General features: G+C 42.3%; 2 protein-coding genes across 3 annotated transcripts; one reads left to right on the forward strand and one right to left on the reverse strand.

Moving 5' to 3' along the window:
• Positions 1-860: 860 nt before the first annotated feature.
• ankrd40 (ankyrin repeat domain 40) lies at positions 861-7,221 on the reverse strand. Its single transcript, XM_058050208.2, has 5 exons — positions 6,744-7,221; positions 6,268-6,416; positions 4,507-5,118; positions 3,123-3,304; positions 861-3,039 (listed from the first exon to the last, which is right to left on the reverse strand). Exons 1-5 carry the CDS (start codon positions 6,875-6,877, stop codon positions 2,896-2,898), a joined length of 1,221 nt encoding a protein of 406 aa, XP_057906191.2. The 5' UTR covers positions 6,878-7,221; the 3' UTR covers positions 861-2,895.
• Positions 7,222-7,615: 394 nt separating this feature from the next.
• On the forward strand, positions 7,616-12,164 carry luc7l3 (LUC7-like 3 pre-mRNA splicing factor). 2 transcript variants are annotated; one of them, XM_058049942.2, is made up of 11 exons: positions 7,616-7,832; positions 8,221-8,287; positions 8,443-8,482; positions 8,563-8,707; positions 8,775-8,852; positions 8,941-9,045; positions 9,494-9,655; positions 9,778-10,121; positions 10,198-10,418; positions 10,507-10,733; positions 11,996-12,164. In XM_058049942.2, the coding sequence occupies exons 1-10, from the start codon at positions 7,734-7,736 to the stop codon at positions 10,698-10,700; spliced, it is 1,455 nt and encodes a 484-aa protein (XP_057905925.2). In that variant the 5' UTR covers positions 7,616-7,733; the 3' UTR covers positions 10,701-10,733; positions 11,996-12,164. The 2 variants fall into 2 exon arrangements, with proteins under 2 accessions (XP_057905925.2, XP_057905923.2); XM_058049940.2 differs by having other exon boundaries at positions 7,617-7,832; positions 11,993-12,164.
• Positions 12,165-14,759: the final 2,595 nt, after the last annotated feature.

A 14,759-nucleotide genomic window follows, 5' to 3' on the forward strand; every position in this document is an offset into this window, starting at 1 on the left:
CCTAGCATGCATGTTGTTGGAATAATTTTACTTTAGTTTAGTTTTATTGTGTGCGAGACACTTTGTTGTACTTTGTATGGAAAATGTAATAGAATTATTCCTGTTTTGTTACCCCCCCAGTGGACATTCATTCATTTTCTACCGCTTATCCTCATGAGGGTCGCGGGGGTGCTGGAGCCTATCCCAGCTGTCTTCAGGGCGAGGGGCGGGGTACACCCTGGACTGTTGGCCAGCCAATCACAAGACACATATAAACAAACAACCATTCACACTCACATTCATACCTATGGACAATTTGGAGTCGCCAATTAACCTAGCATGCGCATGCTGTTGGAATAATTTTACTTTATTTTAGTTTAATTGTGTGTGACACATTGTTGTACTTTGTATGGAAAATGTAATAGAATTATTCCTGTTTTGTACCCCCCCAAGTGCACATTCATTCATTTTCTACCGCTTATCCTCACGAGGGTCGCGGGGGTGCTGGAGCCTATCCCAACTGTCTTCAGGGCGGGGTACACCCTGGACTGGTGTACCAAACAACCATTCACACTCACATTCATACCTATGGACAATTTGGAGTCGCCAATTAACCTAGCATGTTTTTGGAATGTGGGAGAAAACCGGAGTACCCGGAGAAAACCCACGCATGCCCGATGGTGGAATCGAACACAGGTCTCCTAGTTGTGAGGCCTGCGCAGTCACCTCTCAGTCTACATGGTAGAGCCCTATATTATGGTATTTTTACTTTTAGTTTTCCCCCTAATTTTCTTGTTTCCTGTTTAAATGTATTTAAAGTGACCCCCAGGCCACATTTTGGACACCCTTAGAAATTCAAGTGCATCAAGTAAGCCAGGAGATGAAGTCATTCATCATGCTTTATCAAAGAACACATACAGGTCTCCAGAACAAAACAAAAAAAAAAACAGCGCCTACGATTATGTCTGCAAGTACACAGGACGTATCATTTATAAAAATATCAGACTCTGGATGCATAGGTTTAAGTCCAGCTGCATTCTGCTTTTTCTCTCTAGAACAAACCACCCCACAAATATGGTTAGTACCCCGTCCTTTTCACAGAATCAACATACCTTTATGTCTTTGTCTCAATAAAGCCTTGAACATCGTCTTTACCTCTCATTGCACTTTCCTTCAACAAGTCCAGCTTCCACCTTTGTTGATGTTTTGACACAAACACAACAGGCCTACCTGGTTAAAAGAAAACACAAACTATGCTTATTAATAAAAATATATATCATCAAACATAGAAATACAAGTAAGAGCTTCAGGTGTAGCTTTGAACAGTAAACAGTTATTACAGGATAAGAAACGTTTTGATTGTAGGATGTGCAATGTGGGGAATTGAGCCCCAGCATTTAAAAGAACGTGATGATGAAAGCAGCATTAAAAATTCACATGGAACCATAACGAGGCTCTTCACTTGCCCAACCAAATCATCTTAATATATAACAATTGAGTGTTATTAGTCATCATGTCAGTGCGCTTTTAAGTGACGTTAAACAGACTTAAGTCATCTGATAAAGCTAACGTTTCAAATTATAAAAACTAAATGACAATGGCCTCAAACGGTGACCATTTTACACCTCAAACTCCTCAATTAGCTTATATTTCAAGGGGCGCACCTGGCAGAGATAAGAACGCTAGGTGCATTCAGGGACATCGGGTCATTACATACCCGTCAATTAAGAATCACTGGCCTAAAAGAAGTAGTAAACTGACTTTATGGAATAATATGGCAGGGGTGTTTGTGTGTCAGACAAGCGGGTGCATTTGTCGTTCTTCGCTTGATAAAACGAAAAACTTGCAGCGCCGCATTCCTTTGTGACGCAGGTTGCTTATCGGCGGGTCAAATGAGCTCACCCGGTTATTAAACTGTCAACATACGTGGGAGCTGCGCACAAAAGAATGTGCGAGCCCTGAACTCACTCATTCATTCATTCATTCATTCTCTACCGCTTTTCCTCACGAGGGTCGCGGAGGGTGCTGGAGCCTATCCCAGCTGTCTTTGGGCGAGAGGCAGGGTACACCCTGGACCGGTCGCCAGCCAATCACAGGGCACATATAGACAAACAACCATTCACACTCACATTCATACCTATGGACAATTTAGAGTCGCCAATTAACCGAGCATGTTTTTTGGAATGTGGGAGGAAAACTGGAGTACCCGGAGAAAACCCACGCATGCACGGGGAGAACATGCAAACTTGGGTGGAATTGAACCCTGGTATCCTCGCTGTGACGTCTGCGCGCTAACCACTAGACCGCCGTGCCGCCGCACTGAACTCAATGAAATAAAAATGAATATCTCCTTTTCCACAGCGCTCTCCATGTTGACAGTCAGCAGTTAAAATAATGACCCCACCCACCGCCTAAAAAAAAAAAATTAATTAAGCAACTAACAGAAGTCCTAATCAGCAGCAAAGACACTAAGGTTAAAGCAACAGCATGTATGGGGGGGGTGTGGAATATATTTCACCAAGTCATCGAAATGAGACCTTTGTCCATATAAGGCTATTGCAGAAACCCGTTCAGTCTACAGGAAGACAAGCCTACGTCCTCGACCTACCCTTTGGTGTTCCACTGGAGTCTTGGCACAAAGAGAGATGTGTGTGTATGTTGGGGGGGGGGTACGTTCTCTCATAATCCAAGACAACATGCATCAGTAATCTCTTACTAGCTAGTTGGAACACGAAAGCAGCAAAAGGGCCCGGACGAGGAGGATGATGATAAGCTTGTGAACTTGATAAAAGTTGGCAGAACACCCAAGCTGAACAAAGCTCGACGAGGAGATCTGGCAGGCAACTGGTTAACGGCTGCTCCAGGGGCGGCTACACAAGCCCGGTCGGAGCAGGGGGAGACTCTTGTTAGGGAGCGCTAGTAAGTGAGGCGGGAGGCCTTCATGTTGTAGCAGGGTCTGTCGGTTAAGTTCCCCGCGCCGGAGAAGAAGGCCAGGCCCTCGGATTTCTCCAAGACCACCTCCAGCTCCTGGAAGTCCTGCAGACGGGCAACATCTTTGTCCTGTACGTGGAAGAAGACACATTTCCACTTCCACAGTCTCCCAGTGTATCAAAACACATTCAAATACCTACAAAACTTCTTACCTTTCTCAACATCGTGTTGGGGAGCTTCCGGATCTTCTCCACGTGCTCGGCGCTGATGTCCAATTCACGGCAGCACACTCTCAGCAGCGAGCGATACGTCAGCTCCTGGCGGTCCAGCTCCACTTCGATGAAGTCGTTCTCCCGCGCGTTCGGATTTTGAATACGCACCTTCAGTACTAACTCTACAGTGGAAGAATTGCAGGATTTAAGCCATTTTTTCCAACCCAAATACAGTTTTAGTTTGCGGTATTACGATTAGAAGTAGTACACTAAGTGGGGAAAAAACGTGCTACAGTATATCACTAAAGTGATGACACTCCTCATTAAGGTAACTGTGTCTTACTGTGACCTACAGTCAAGTATGATGGCGGAAGTGCCATAGAAGGGCTGCATTAATGCTACCAGCACTGGGGAGCTGCGGTTCACAGAGGGAAGGGTCTATTATTTGGGCTGCATCACCAATATGACGATGTAAAATTCACTTATCGAGGTCGGACTTTTTCTAGTTTCATTTCTAGCTTTCAATTCAAGCATTGCTCCTTGAGAAGATGTAAAAAGACAACAAATGTTTATGAAATATCACATACCTATTCCATCTTATCACATACTACAGTATTAATTGGCCCTGTACCCTAGAAACCGCCCATGAATGATACGGGAAAAGGCCGAAATGATACTGTGTCAAAGCCCAGGGCAGTGATAATGATAAAATATAGAGTTTAACCATGTCCAGTATCAGCCCCCGAAGCTGTCCACTCAGAGCGCGCTGCTCTGGTATCGTGCCCGTGAAACAACCAATCAGAGAACAGCGCATGAGCGTTTGTTTTGCTGCCGTCTGTGCTCTGTCAACATGTCAGCGGTTGACACTCCCGGCGAAAGACAAATAGGGAAAATAGCAAACAGAATATTAGAAATGGAACGTTTTATCACCATTAATGAGGACACTCTTGAAATGATCGAAAAAACTAAAAATGCAAATACAAGTCGGAAAACCAAGGGCGACCTCAAGCTTTTTTCTGAATGGCTCATCAACTGCAAGAACGAACGAAGACTGGTAGAAAGTATTCCGCCGCCTGAGTAAGACAAATACGTGTCTATGTTTATCTCATCAATCAGAAAAGAAAATGGGGATGAATACGAGCCTGATTCTCTCAAATCAAAATTAAACTCTCTGGCACGTGACAATAAGCTCATGATTAAATAGTATGTGATAATAAGATCATCACATGGTTTGTTCGATCTCGGGCTGATACCTGGCCTGATACCAGACAAACCATGTGATAACCTATAATTATTAACCTGAATCAAATTGATCCATAAACACAATTACCTTTTTTTACTTATAAAAGTATCCTAAGTCTGCATATTTTTAATTTGGACTCACCTTGCACATTGACAGGGAAAGTGCTTGTGAAGAAAAACGGCTGGAATGCTGGCAAAGCCCCCCCCGGCTGACTGTAGCCGATCTGCTGCGGCACCGACTGCTGCCTGCTTACGGTCGGGTTAGCGTTAGCCACCGAAGCTTGTACGTGACCTCCGCCGCTGCAAGCCAAACCCGGGCTGGGCGAGGCCAAAGGGGGCGAGCACACAGTTCCGTTGTGCGGCACGGCGTGGTTAACGAGGTGAGGCTCGACCGACACATCCACTGGAACTGTGCAGTTTACCACCGTGTGGTTGTTGTGAGGCGGCACCGGGCTCGGCGTCACGCCGTTTTGCTCGGCGATAGGAACAAATTCTCTGGTCTGGATGGGGTTGGTCGGGGGGTCATCAGAGCCGAGGCTCTGTGTCATGTGACGGTGCTGGGCTGGAGAAAGAGGGGCCGAATTGCTGCCTGTGCCTTCAGTGTGTTCCACGGATCCGTTTTGTGCAAGGTGCTGAGATAGGAGCAGCTCTGTCTTGTTATCCATCTTGGAGTATATAAATTGCGGGTTGGACAAATAATTGGGGATGATTGGCAACTCGGGCTCCTTGACTTCAGGCAGGTCCTCCACTTCAACTGTGAAAACACTCAATGTCAATACCACAAACCCTGAAAGTTGGACAATTGAGCTGGATGTGTACACCGCACACTGTATATTTACCTCACATAAATCTATGGTAATGTTTTTATTTCATTTGAACAGGCATCAGATTACAATTGAATGCATCCCATAATCAGTTCACAGTTCCACATGTCCAAAAGGAGTAGGAAGAAGCAAAGCTTATTAAATCCTACCCCTCCATCTGGTAGTTTTACAATCAGTAACTGTTACATTTGTTCACTTCCTGCTTTCCATAATACAGTTTACTTTTACAATCAGTAACTGTTTCATTTGTTCACTTCCTGCTTTCCATAATACAGTTTACTTTTACAATCAGTAACTGTTTCATTTGTTCACTTCCTGCTTTCCATAATAAAGTTTACTTTTACAATCAGTAACTGTTTCATTTGTTCACTTCCTGCTTTCCATAATAGTTTACTTTTACAATCAGTAACTGTTTCATTTGTTCACGTCCTGCTTTCCATAATACAGTTTTTTTTAATTATTATTTTTAATAATGTACCTCATACCGAAGTACGAGGTGATATGAGCATCCAATGACATAATGTGTACCATAGTAAGTGTCAATATAGTGATATATATAGCACATCATGACTGGTTCAAGACTCTTCATCCTTGTATTTAGCAAACATCAACTGCTTGTATTGTTCCTTGAATTGGCTCATCGTTGTGCATTGTTTGAGCTCCTTACTCAATCCATTCCATAGTTTGATTCCACATACTGAAATGCTATGGCTTTTTAACATAGTCCTAGCATATAAGTTTCAAATTTTGTTCTTCCCTGAGATCATATTTCTCCTCTCTTGTAGAGAAGTATTGGATGACATTTTTAGGTAATTGGTTATTTTTAGCTTTATGCATTATTTTCGCTGTTTGAAGATTAACTATATCAGCAAGTATTTGTGATTTAAGAAATAACGAGTTAGTATGTTCTCTGTAGGCGGCATTATGAATTATCCTTACTGACCTTTATTGCAGTACATGTAGCGAGTGAAGATTGCTTTTATAGTTATTACCCCATATTTCCACACAATAAGTAAGATACGGTAGAACCATCTATGAAACGCATACAAACCAGAAAGTAACTGCGATAAATTGCTTACCTCCTAAAAGTCGTTTGATCTCCGGCTTGGATGTGAGCTGTGAGGCCATCTCATCCTTAGCTGTAAGGATGTCTTTGTCTGCGCCACTACTTAGTAAGTACGACACTATGTGCTTATGGTTCCGCTTGCATGCCCAATGGAGGCAAGTCCTGGTCAGATTAGAGATCACCAAAACAGCATTGAGGGCAATTAGTATACAGTGCCACCATTGTGTTGATAAACTTATACAAGTAACTGTTTTAATACAAAAGGAACTGTTTTGCTGTTAACATATTGTCTTGTTTTTTTTTGGTCCATGTCATCAACATCCCAGATTACCTGCTAAAAGGATTTTGGAAGGATTAAGACATGTTTTACCTAATTGGATATCGCATGTCAAACATGATACACGCAACACACTTGAACTTTATAATTAGGAATCAATTTATTACACCAGGATTTTTTTAGAAAGAGCACACAAGAGCCCGCAAACTTACCATCCATTTATTTCGTTTTGGGAGTTGACGTTTACTCCACTCTCCACCAATGTCCGCACTTCGTCAATATCCCCGATGGCAGACGCCTCTCTCAGTCTCTCCTGTAGTTCTTTATCCAATGAAGTAGTGGACATGTTTGCAGAGATTGCGATACGCCCGAGTTCATAGGATTTGTAAAAGCTTCTAGCATTAGCCGCCCGGGCTAAATATGAACAACTTGCTAGCTTGACTAGGTGATAGCAGGTCTATCTATGATGCTATGTTAGCGGATAACAACAAATTTCTTCAGCTAAGGCGACTTAGTAAATTGATAATTTTCCGCTTTTATAATGGGATAACACCGTTGTTGTTGGTTCAGTTTCTCGTGTCACATTCAACACAGGGTTTATCCACTCAAGATTATCCACGGCGACAGCGTTCCGTCAGCGGGTTGCCAGAAGCACCACCGCCTCACCGGGGGACACTTTTAGATGTAACAACAGCTACGCCAATGTAGTTCCACACCACTGGATAAACCCGATTCACAACCGTTAGCATTTATTTTAATCATATGTATATTATAAATAATTGTATGTTATTAAGTTAACGGTTTTCCCTTGTAATTAATTATAGCTACATTTTGCTTGCTTTTTGAAAATATGTAACGTGGTTCTTCTTTTTCTAAATAAATTGGCATATATTGAGTGCGTACAAATTATATACATATATATTGCGTATATGGTTGTGGCTTTCTTTTAAGGTGAGAACAACATCACAGAATTGAAATATTTTATTCGACATACCATCCATAGCACGTTTCCAGTGTGGCGTTTGCCGTTGTGTTCCATTTCCGGGTCAAAGGCCTCTGCTTCACTTAGCGGTAAGTAGATGGTGACGTCACTAGCAGCTGCCATTTTGATTCAATGTACTTTGGGAGCATTAGATGGTGTGAACTGGATCTCCGCAATATATTATTGTGTTTAACAACAATACTTCAAATTAAGCTTGAAAATGCTTTCCGCAGCCCAATTGCTCGATGAGTTAATGGGCCGAGATAGAAATTTGGCCCCGGACGAGAAACGTTCTAACGTCAAATGGGACGACGAGAGCGTAAGTTAGCATTCTTGCTAATGTTAGCAGTGTGAGTTTGATAGCAAACTAAAGTAAAATGCTTGTGTTTGGAGACGGGGTTCTTTTTGTGTCACAATAACGTATCTTACCGATAACCATTTAACATTAAGGGGGGTAATAGCACAACGCAGCATGGTGTGTATAACAACATAAACACACGTTCGTCCGTTGTTAGCAAGTGCGGCACAAGACGAGTGTCTGCTAAAGCTAATGCTAATCTTCACAATGAGGCACCGTTTTCTATACATTTTTATTTTAGGCACATTAATGGCTTACCTTAAACTATCACGTGTTTTATGACCAATCCAAGTTTTATAATTGTTGGGAATACGTTGACGCTTAGAACATACCTTTCTTCTGCAATTAGGTCTGTCGATACTATCTGTGTGGCTTCTGTCCAGCGGAGTTATTTACAAACACACGCTCAGATCTGGGTAAGTCAAACACATGTGTACAATTGCATTTTACAAGGAATGCTTGGACATTACTGTACTATCGGACGTCATGGATGTCTGGACTTATGTAATGCTGTACCTCGTATGTGTATGTAATTAAAGTACAGATTAATCATTTTATTTTCTCTTTGCAGGCCCCTGTGAGAAAATTCATGATGAAAATCTTAGGAAAGTGTAAGTTTGAGGCGTTTTAACATCTTGCTTTGTTTGTTCCCTTTATTTTAAATGATTACAAATATTTTCCCTGTGTCCAGTTATGAAAAGAGCTCACGGTTCATGAAGGAGGGCTACGAGCGGGACTTCCTGCGCTATCTGCAGTCACTCTTGGCTGAGGTGGAACGGCGTATTCGCCGAGGGCACGCTCGCCTTGCTCTTTCTCAAGCTCAGCAAAATTCCGGGGTTTGTCTTTTTTTCTGTTAGTTATTTTGTGTGTTATTGTGTACTAATTCTGCAATGTTTATTACAGCAGGCTCCTCCTCCGGCAGGAAAGAATGAGGAGAAGGCTCAGGTTCTAACAGAGAAGATTGAAGATTTAGTTGTGCAGGTTGTTTGTGAACTATGCACGATAGCATTCATTTGTTTTACCATTCAAGTAACTGATTTAACTCCCCTATTTTTTTGCTGTGCCATAGATTGAGGAGCTGGGCTCCGAGGGCCGTGTAGAGGAGGCTCAGGGCATGATGAAACTGGTAGAGCAGCTCAAGGAGGAGAGGGAGCAGCTCAGCTCAAACCCTTCTGTGAGTCATGTGACTCAGCCTTCAAATTATGCTCTCCACTTACTGTGATTTCCACCCTTAAATTTGATTCCTTACAGATATACTTCACACGTTGTATGCTTTTCATTGATTTATTTTTGCTGTGAAGAAAAAGTGCACTTTGTTTATTGATACACATCATCCACAATCCGTCTGTGAGACATAAACATGTCTTTCTCTTTTCTGTAAAAAAATAAAAAAATATTAAAAATGCTAAAGAGGCTGAAACCATTTAGTAACAGACACGTTCATGCACAGGTACGTCCCATAACGTGCAATCTTAGCTGTTTAGTTTTAGCTGTTTTTATATATTTAGTACACAGAAAAGAGACATCTGTTCATGTCTCACATAGGCTTACATGGTTTACAGTAGCTGTGAAGCATATGACATAATACCCAACTGATGCAGCACATGTTTCTTGTCATCCAGACCATTGAGAGCTTTGCGGCCCAGGAGAAACAGATGGAGGTGTGTGAGGTGTGCGGGGCCTTCCTGATTGTGGGTGATGCGCAGTCTCGTGTGGATGACCACTTGATGGGAAAGCAGCATATGGGCTATGCTAAGATCAAATCCACTGTGGAGGAGCTAAAGGTAAACAGTGCCACATGTTACATATTAACCACATATTAAGAAACAAATCAGTACATTTCAAAATGGTCTTTTGAAACACATTTAATTTTAAATATCTTGCTCCTTTGCTTGACTATCCACAGGAGAAGCTTCGACGCCGCTCAGAGGACCCCCAAGGTGAAAACCCGGTCGTTAAGAAAGACAGAGAAGATCGCGAGCGTGAGAGGGAGGAGCGGGAGAAGAAGCGGAAAGAGGAGGAGGAAAAGGAGAAGGAGCGCGAGAAAGAGCGGGAGAAGGAGCGCGAGCGAGACAGGGACAGAGATAGGGACCGGGAAAGAGAGAGAGAGAGAGACAGGGACAGGGACCGACGGGCACGCCGAAGCAATTCCAACAGCCGCCACTCCAGCCGAGCATCCGACAGGAAAAGGAGTCGCTCACGTGACCGTCGAAGGTCCAGGAGCAGAGACAGGGACCGTAGACGCAGCAGGTAACTTGCACCTTTTTTTTCCTGTCATGTCAAACGTTACTGTAGAAATGTCATACTTATTTTGCTAATTCTACAGGAGCCGGGATAGAGACAGGGACAGGAGACGCAGCCGCGACCGCTCTGACCGGAAGCGGCGCTCCCGGAGCCGCGACAGGAGGAGGTCGCATAGCTCGGAGCGCAGAGCTCATCGCCACCGCAGCCGCAGTAGGGACCGCGACAGGGACAGGGAGAGAGATAAGGAGAGAGACAGGGATAGAGACAGAGATAGAGACAAAGAGCGGTCATCCAAGGACAAAGGTGACCATCAATGTCACATACTCTCACATGTCAAACGGGCTCTCCTAGATTCCACTAACCAGCCGACTTTGCTCGTGTGCTTTTCCAGACCGTAAGTCATCCGAGGAGAAGAACAGCAGCTCCAAGAAAGACAAGAACTCTGAGAGCGATGCAGATGCTGTCAAGGCTTCAACAGAAGCGCAGCCCATGGAGACAGAGGCTGCTGCTGCCGCGGCCTCCCCCCCTCTCCTTAACGGCCAGCAAGAGCTCCTCCATTCTGAAGGTGACACTCAGTCCAATTAAAACTGATCTGATAGGACCTCAGATCAGACTCAGGTAAGTGCGTCCTCCTACTCACCCACCCTGACTCCCCGATTCCCACACACTCCCCCCACCCCTCCCACTTTGCCCCCCCTCTCCCTATGCACCGCTCCCCCACCCCACCCCCCACCCCACTTTTGTGCCTTTGCATTCACTTAATGCTGATAATGTTTGTCTGATGTACCATATCCTGTTTTTGAATAGTGCATCATAAATATGCACTGAAGATGAACGACTAGGCTCGATGAATGAGAAGAAGGTAGAAAAAATGCACTCAAAGCCCAGAGGGAAAGGCCAGTGTAGCCCTGAGCTAACGTGCCCAGAGGTACCCCTCGTCTTGTATCGGTTTTGATCCTTCAAGATGTTTGTCTTTTTGTGGACAAAAGTAGCAGAAAAATCTTAATGAACGCAAGCAATTTTCCTGCTTGCTTTTTTTTTCTTCCAATTGGCAGTATTGATTTGTTAAGCTATATTGAAAATACTACTGTGTGTTTATATGTACCCATAACAGGGAGTGGTTTTATCCTCATATGTAAACACACAGAAATTACTTTTGCTATGGAATCCCTTATTGTGCCTGATAATGACATGCAGTGTGTGTTTCTTTTGGGTGGGTGGTGAACGGGGTTGTCATAGTAACCGGGGGGGGCTAACGTAACTTACTAACTGGAGGGGTAGCGGTTTATCGCATAATTTGCAGCTGACTTCCACACCTCACACAGCCGTTGGTGTTGTGAGCGAGACCACATGTGCAAAGGGCAAATTAAAAATCATGGATACTCTCTGACTGTCAAACTGTGCAGGTACTCACCCCAGGTACTCCTTTCTATACCCACATCCTTTTTGTGAATGCTGTTGCCTGTCAGAACAACATGAACTTGACTGTGAAATGTTTGTATGTCGTTAGCTTTCATCATTCAAGTATCGGAGCGAAAGCTCCATGCTTGATTTTTAACATCTTATGTCGTAGTTTTTTCTCTGATCATTTATGTCACATCTGTTCACTTTGATAACAACTAAGGGAATATCAAAACAGCCGTGACACCCGTAAACATATTTAATTGCAAAGTGGTGTCAGGCTTGCTAGACATTGTTCGGGAATGTTGAGCCAAACGCTGACAATGGCGTCAGACGTGTCGGAGGATGTTTTTTGTAATCTTGTTAGTGTGATGCTCTCTTCAGATTATTGCTGCTTCCTGTGGCAGACAATGTGTCGCAAAAGCAGTTGCTGAGTTCCCTTGCTAACATTAGCTTGTATGAAAATGTTTGCCCAGCAGGGGAATCTGGGATACCCGGCAGAGGAAGAACAGGAGATCACCCGGACCTCACCTTCAACCCGACCCCTGGCCGCTTACAAACAAGGTGACCCACAAATGCGTAGGGGCTTATTTAAAGTCAAGAACATACACGTGGAAATGAGGAGCAAGGGAGGAAAAAAAAAAATAACATACTGATTTTAATGTTTCTATGTGTCGGTCTCATAGCTGGACGAGGGTGGTTGTGGTTCAATTGTTTCATTTAGAAGGGGGCGGGAGCTGATCTACACATCAGACAGACTTTACTTAAAATACCAAACTCGGTAGGCAGATTTTTTTTGTGTGTGAGAAGCTCCTTTTTCTCTGCATTTAGTCATTAAAACAAACTTCTTGTGGTTTATTTTGGTCTGTCGGGTCCTACTTCACTTCTGATTTTTTTTTTTAATTTTTCTTTTTTTTTTAAAGACAGTTATGTAAAATGATAATCCAATGATAAGGCGTGGCTCCTTTCCCTTCCACGTGAGCTCACATTGATTGCTGTAAAAAAAAAAAAAAAACACAACTGACTTTTCGTTTGGATCAAATCATTTCGACTGAAGACTGAAGGCGTGTTTAGGTTTGCTCTGCTTTTATGTCCATGTGGTCTTGAGGAATAAAAGGTAAAAACATGTGACGACTGTGTTCTTTTCCTTAGCTGCCTGTTGACCACATACAGTAAATAGTAGACGTGTTAGCTCAAACTGCGAAAATATTCATTCAGTATATTAACATTGAATCCTATATTGCAGAAATTCATACACGCACACAAGAAACTTTGCAAAAAAATGTTTGGCGTCATCTGCAATGGAACATAAATCATTAACATAAAAACAACATAAAATTTTGGTGTGTTAGTAAAAGTAAAATCCAAATTTTTAGGCATTTACTTCCCAAAAGATTACCGTATTTTCTGGACTATAAGTCGCTCAAGGCCAAAAATGCATAATTAGGTAGAAAAAAACACATAAATCGCTACGGAGTATAAGTTGCACAAAGCCAAAAATGCATAATTAGGTAGAAAAAAACATACATAAGTCGCTCCGGCCAAAAATGCATAATTAGGTAGAAAAAAAAACGTAAGTCGCTACGGAGTAGAAGTCGCACAAGGCTAAAAATGCATAATTAGGTAGAAAAAAACATACATAAGTCGCTACGGAGTAGAAGTCGCACAAGGCTAAAAATGCATAATTAGGTAGAAAAAAACATACATAAGTCGTTACGGAGTATAAGTCACACAAGGCCAAAAATGCATAATTAGGTAGAAAAAAAACTTACATAAGTAGCTGTGGAGGACAAGTCGCACAAGGCCAAAAATGCATAATTAGGTATAAAAAAAAAAAAAAACATAAGTCGCCACGGCGTATAAGTCGCACAAAGCCAAAAAATGCATATTTAGGTAGAAACAAAAACAAGTCGCTACGGAGTATAAGTTGCACAAGGCCAAAAATGCATAATTAGGTAGAAAAAAACATACATAAGTCGTTACGGAGTATAAGTCACACAAGGCCAAAAATGCATAATTAGGTAGAAAAAAAACTTACATAAGTAGCTGTGGAGTACAAGTCGCACAAGGCCAAAAATGCATAATTAGGTATAAAAAAAAAAAACATACATAAGTCGCCACGGCGTATAAGTCGCACAAAGCCAAAAAATGCAATTTTAGGTAGAAACAAAAACAAGTCGCTACGGAGTATAAGTTGCACAAGGCCAAAAATGCATAATTAGGTAGAAACAAAAACATACATAAGTCGCACAAGGCCAAAAATGCATAATTAGGTAGAAACCAAAAAAATACATAAGTCGCTCCGGAGTATAAGTCGCACAAGGCCAAAAATGCATAATTAGGTAGAAAAAAACATACATAAGTCGCATTTTTTTGCGGGTAATTTATTTTTCAAACTACTTGACCAAAACAGACATTACGTCCTCTTGGAAGGCAAGTTCTAACAATAATAGAATAGAATAGAGAACATACTAATAGGTGTAAGATATGCTAACACAATGGTTATTCAGCTACAGAAAAAATAAACATGAACACAAAAGGTGTCCAGTGTTTATGTAACATAATTTTTTAACAGCCAACCTATGAAAAAAAAGTGCGACTTATAGTCTGGAAAATATGTTATATGATCCTTGACATAGTTTTTAAGATGCTGCTCTGTCTGTACAGAGTTGTAACAGCAGAGGGCAGTATGAGCATGTGTAATAGAGATCAAACCACACATCTTCCATTGCAAGCATGGTAAAATAGCAAGATTTAAACCCAGTCATAGTCGCAGTCACACTAAAAAAAAAAACAATTCCCCACCTAGTAGTCAATTCAAACATACCATATACTGAGTGTACTCGGTACTGCTAAATAGTCCAAAGAGAAAAGTGTCTACTCTTGCACAGTTAATCTCCGCTGAAGGTCATTAGGTGATGCATCATGCAGGCGATGTTACAGAGAAGGCAATTCATCAATGCTGTCACCTTGCTGATTAATGACAAAGACTACCAACACACACTTGCATCTTTTGTCTGCTTGTCAGTCATATTCCGATGAAGGAATTAGATTTCCCTCCCAAAGGCGTCTGTCCTTTTGCGCTATGTTCTTACTTCCATTAACACCGTGCACAGCTGCCACACTTCTATTCTATTGGCTTAATATTTAATTACTGTTCCAAAAGATGCCGAGATGCAGCCTTGCAGGCATGTTGCTGATGCTGCACACACACACAAACACACACTACACAGTACACACAAC

Source organism: Doryrhamphus excisus, linkage group LG16 (assembly GCF_037039965.1).
Source record: "Doryrhamphus excisus strain RoL-2023G ecotype Guam linkage group LG16, RoL_Dexc_Guam_v1.1, whole genome shotgun sequence".
Taxonomy (NCBI): Eukaryota; Metazoa; Chordata; class Actinopteri; order Syngnathiformes; family Syngnathidae; genus Doryrhamphus; species Doryrhamphus excisus.

Bases quoted from the DNA above. Each gene is read 5' to 3' on its own strand.
- luc7l3 (XM_058049942.2), top strand. From the start codon at position 7,734: ATGCTTTCCGCAGCCCAATTGCTCGATGAGTTAATGGGCCGAGATAGA. The intron at 8,483-8,562 runs GTAAGTTTGAGG...CCCTGTGTCCAG, and splicing joins GATGAAAATCTTAGGAAAGT to TTATGAAAAGAGCTCACGGT. The intron at 10,419-10,506 runs GTGACCATCAAT...GTGCTTTTCCAG, and splicing joins GCGGTCATCCAAGGACAAAG to ACCGTAAGTCATCCGAGGAG.
- ankrd40 (XM_058050208.2), bottom strand. From the start codon at position 6,877: ATGTCCACTACTTCATTGGATAAAGAACTACAGGAGAGACTGAGAGAG. The intron at 6,417-6,743 runs GTAAGTTTGCGG...TAATCTGACCAG, and splicing joins CAAAACGAAATAAATGGATG to GACTTGCCTCCATTGGGCAT. The intron at 5,119-6,267 runs GTAAGCAATTTA...GTGTTTTCACAG, and splicing joins GATCAAACGACTTTTAGGAG to TTGAAGTGGAGGACCTGCCT.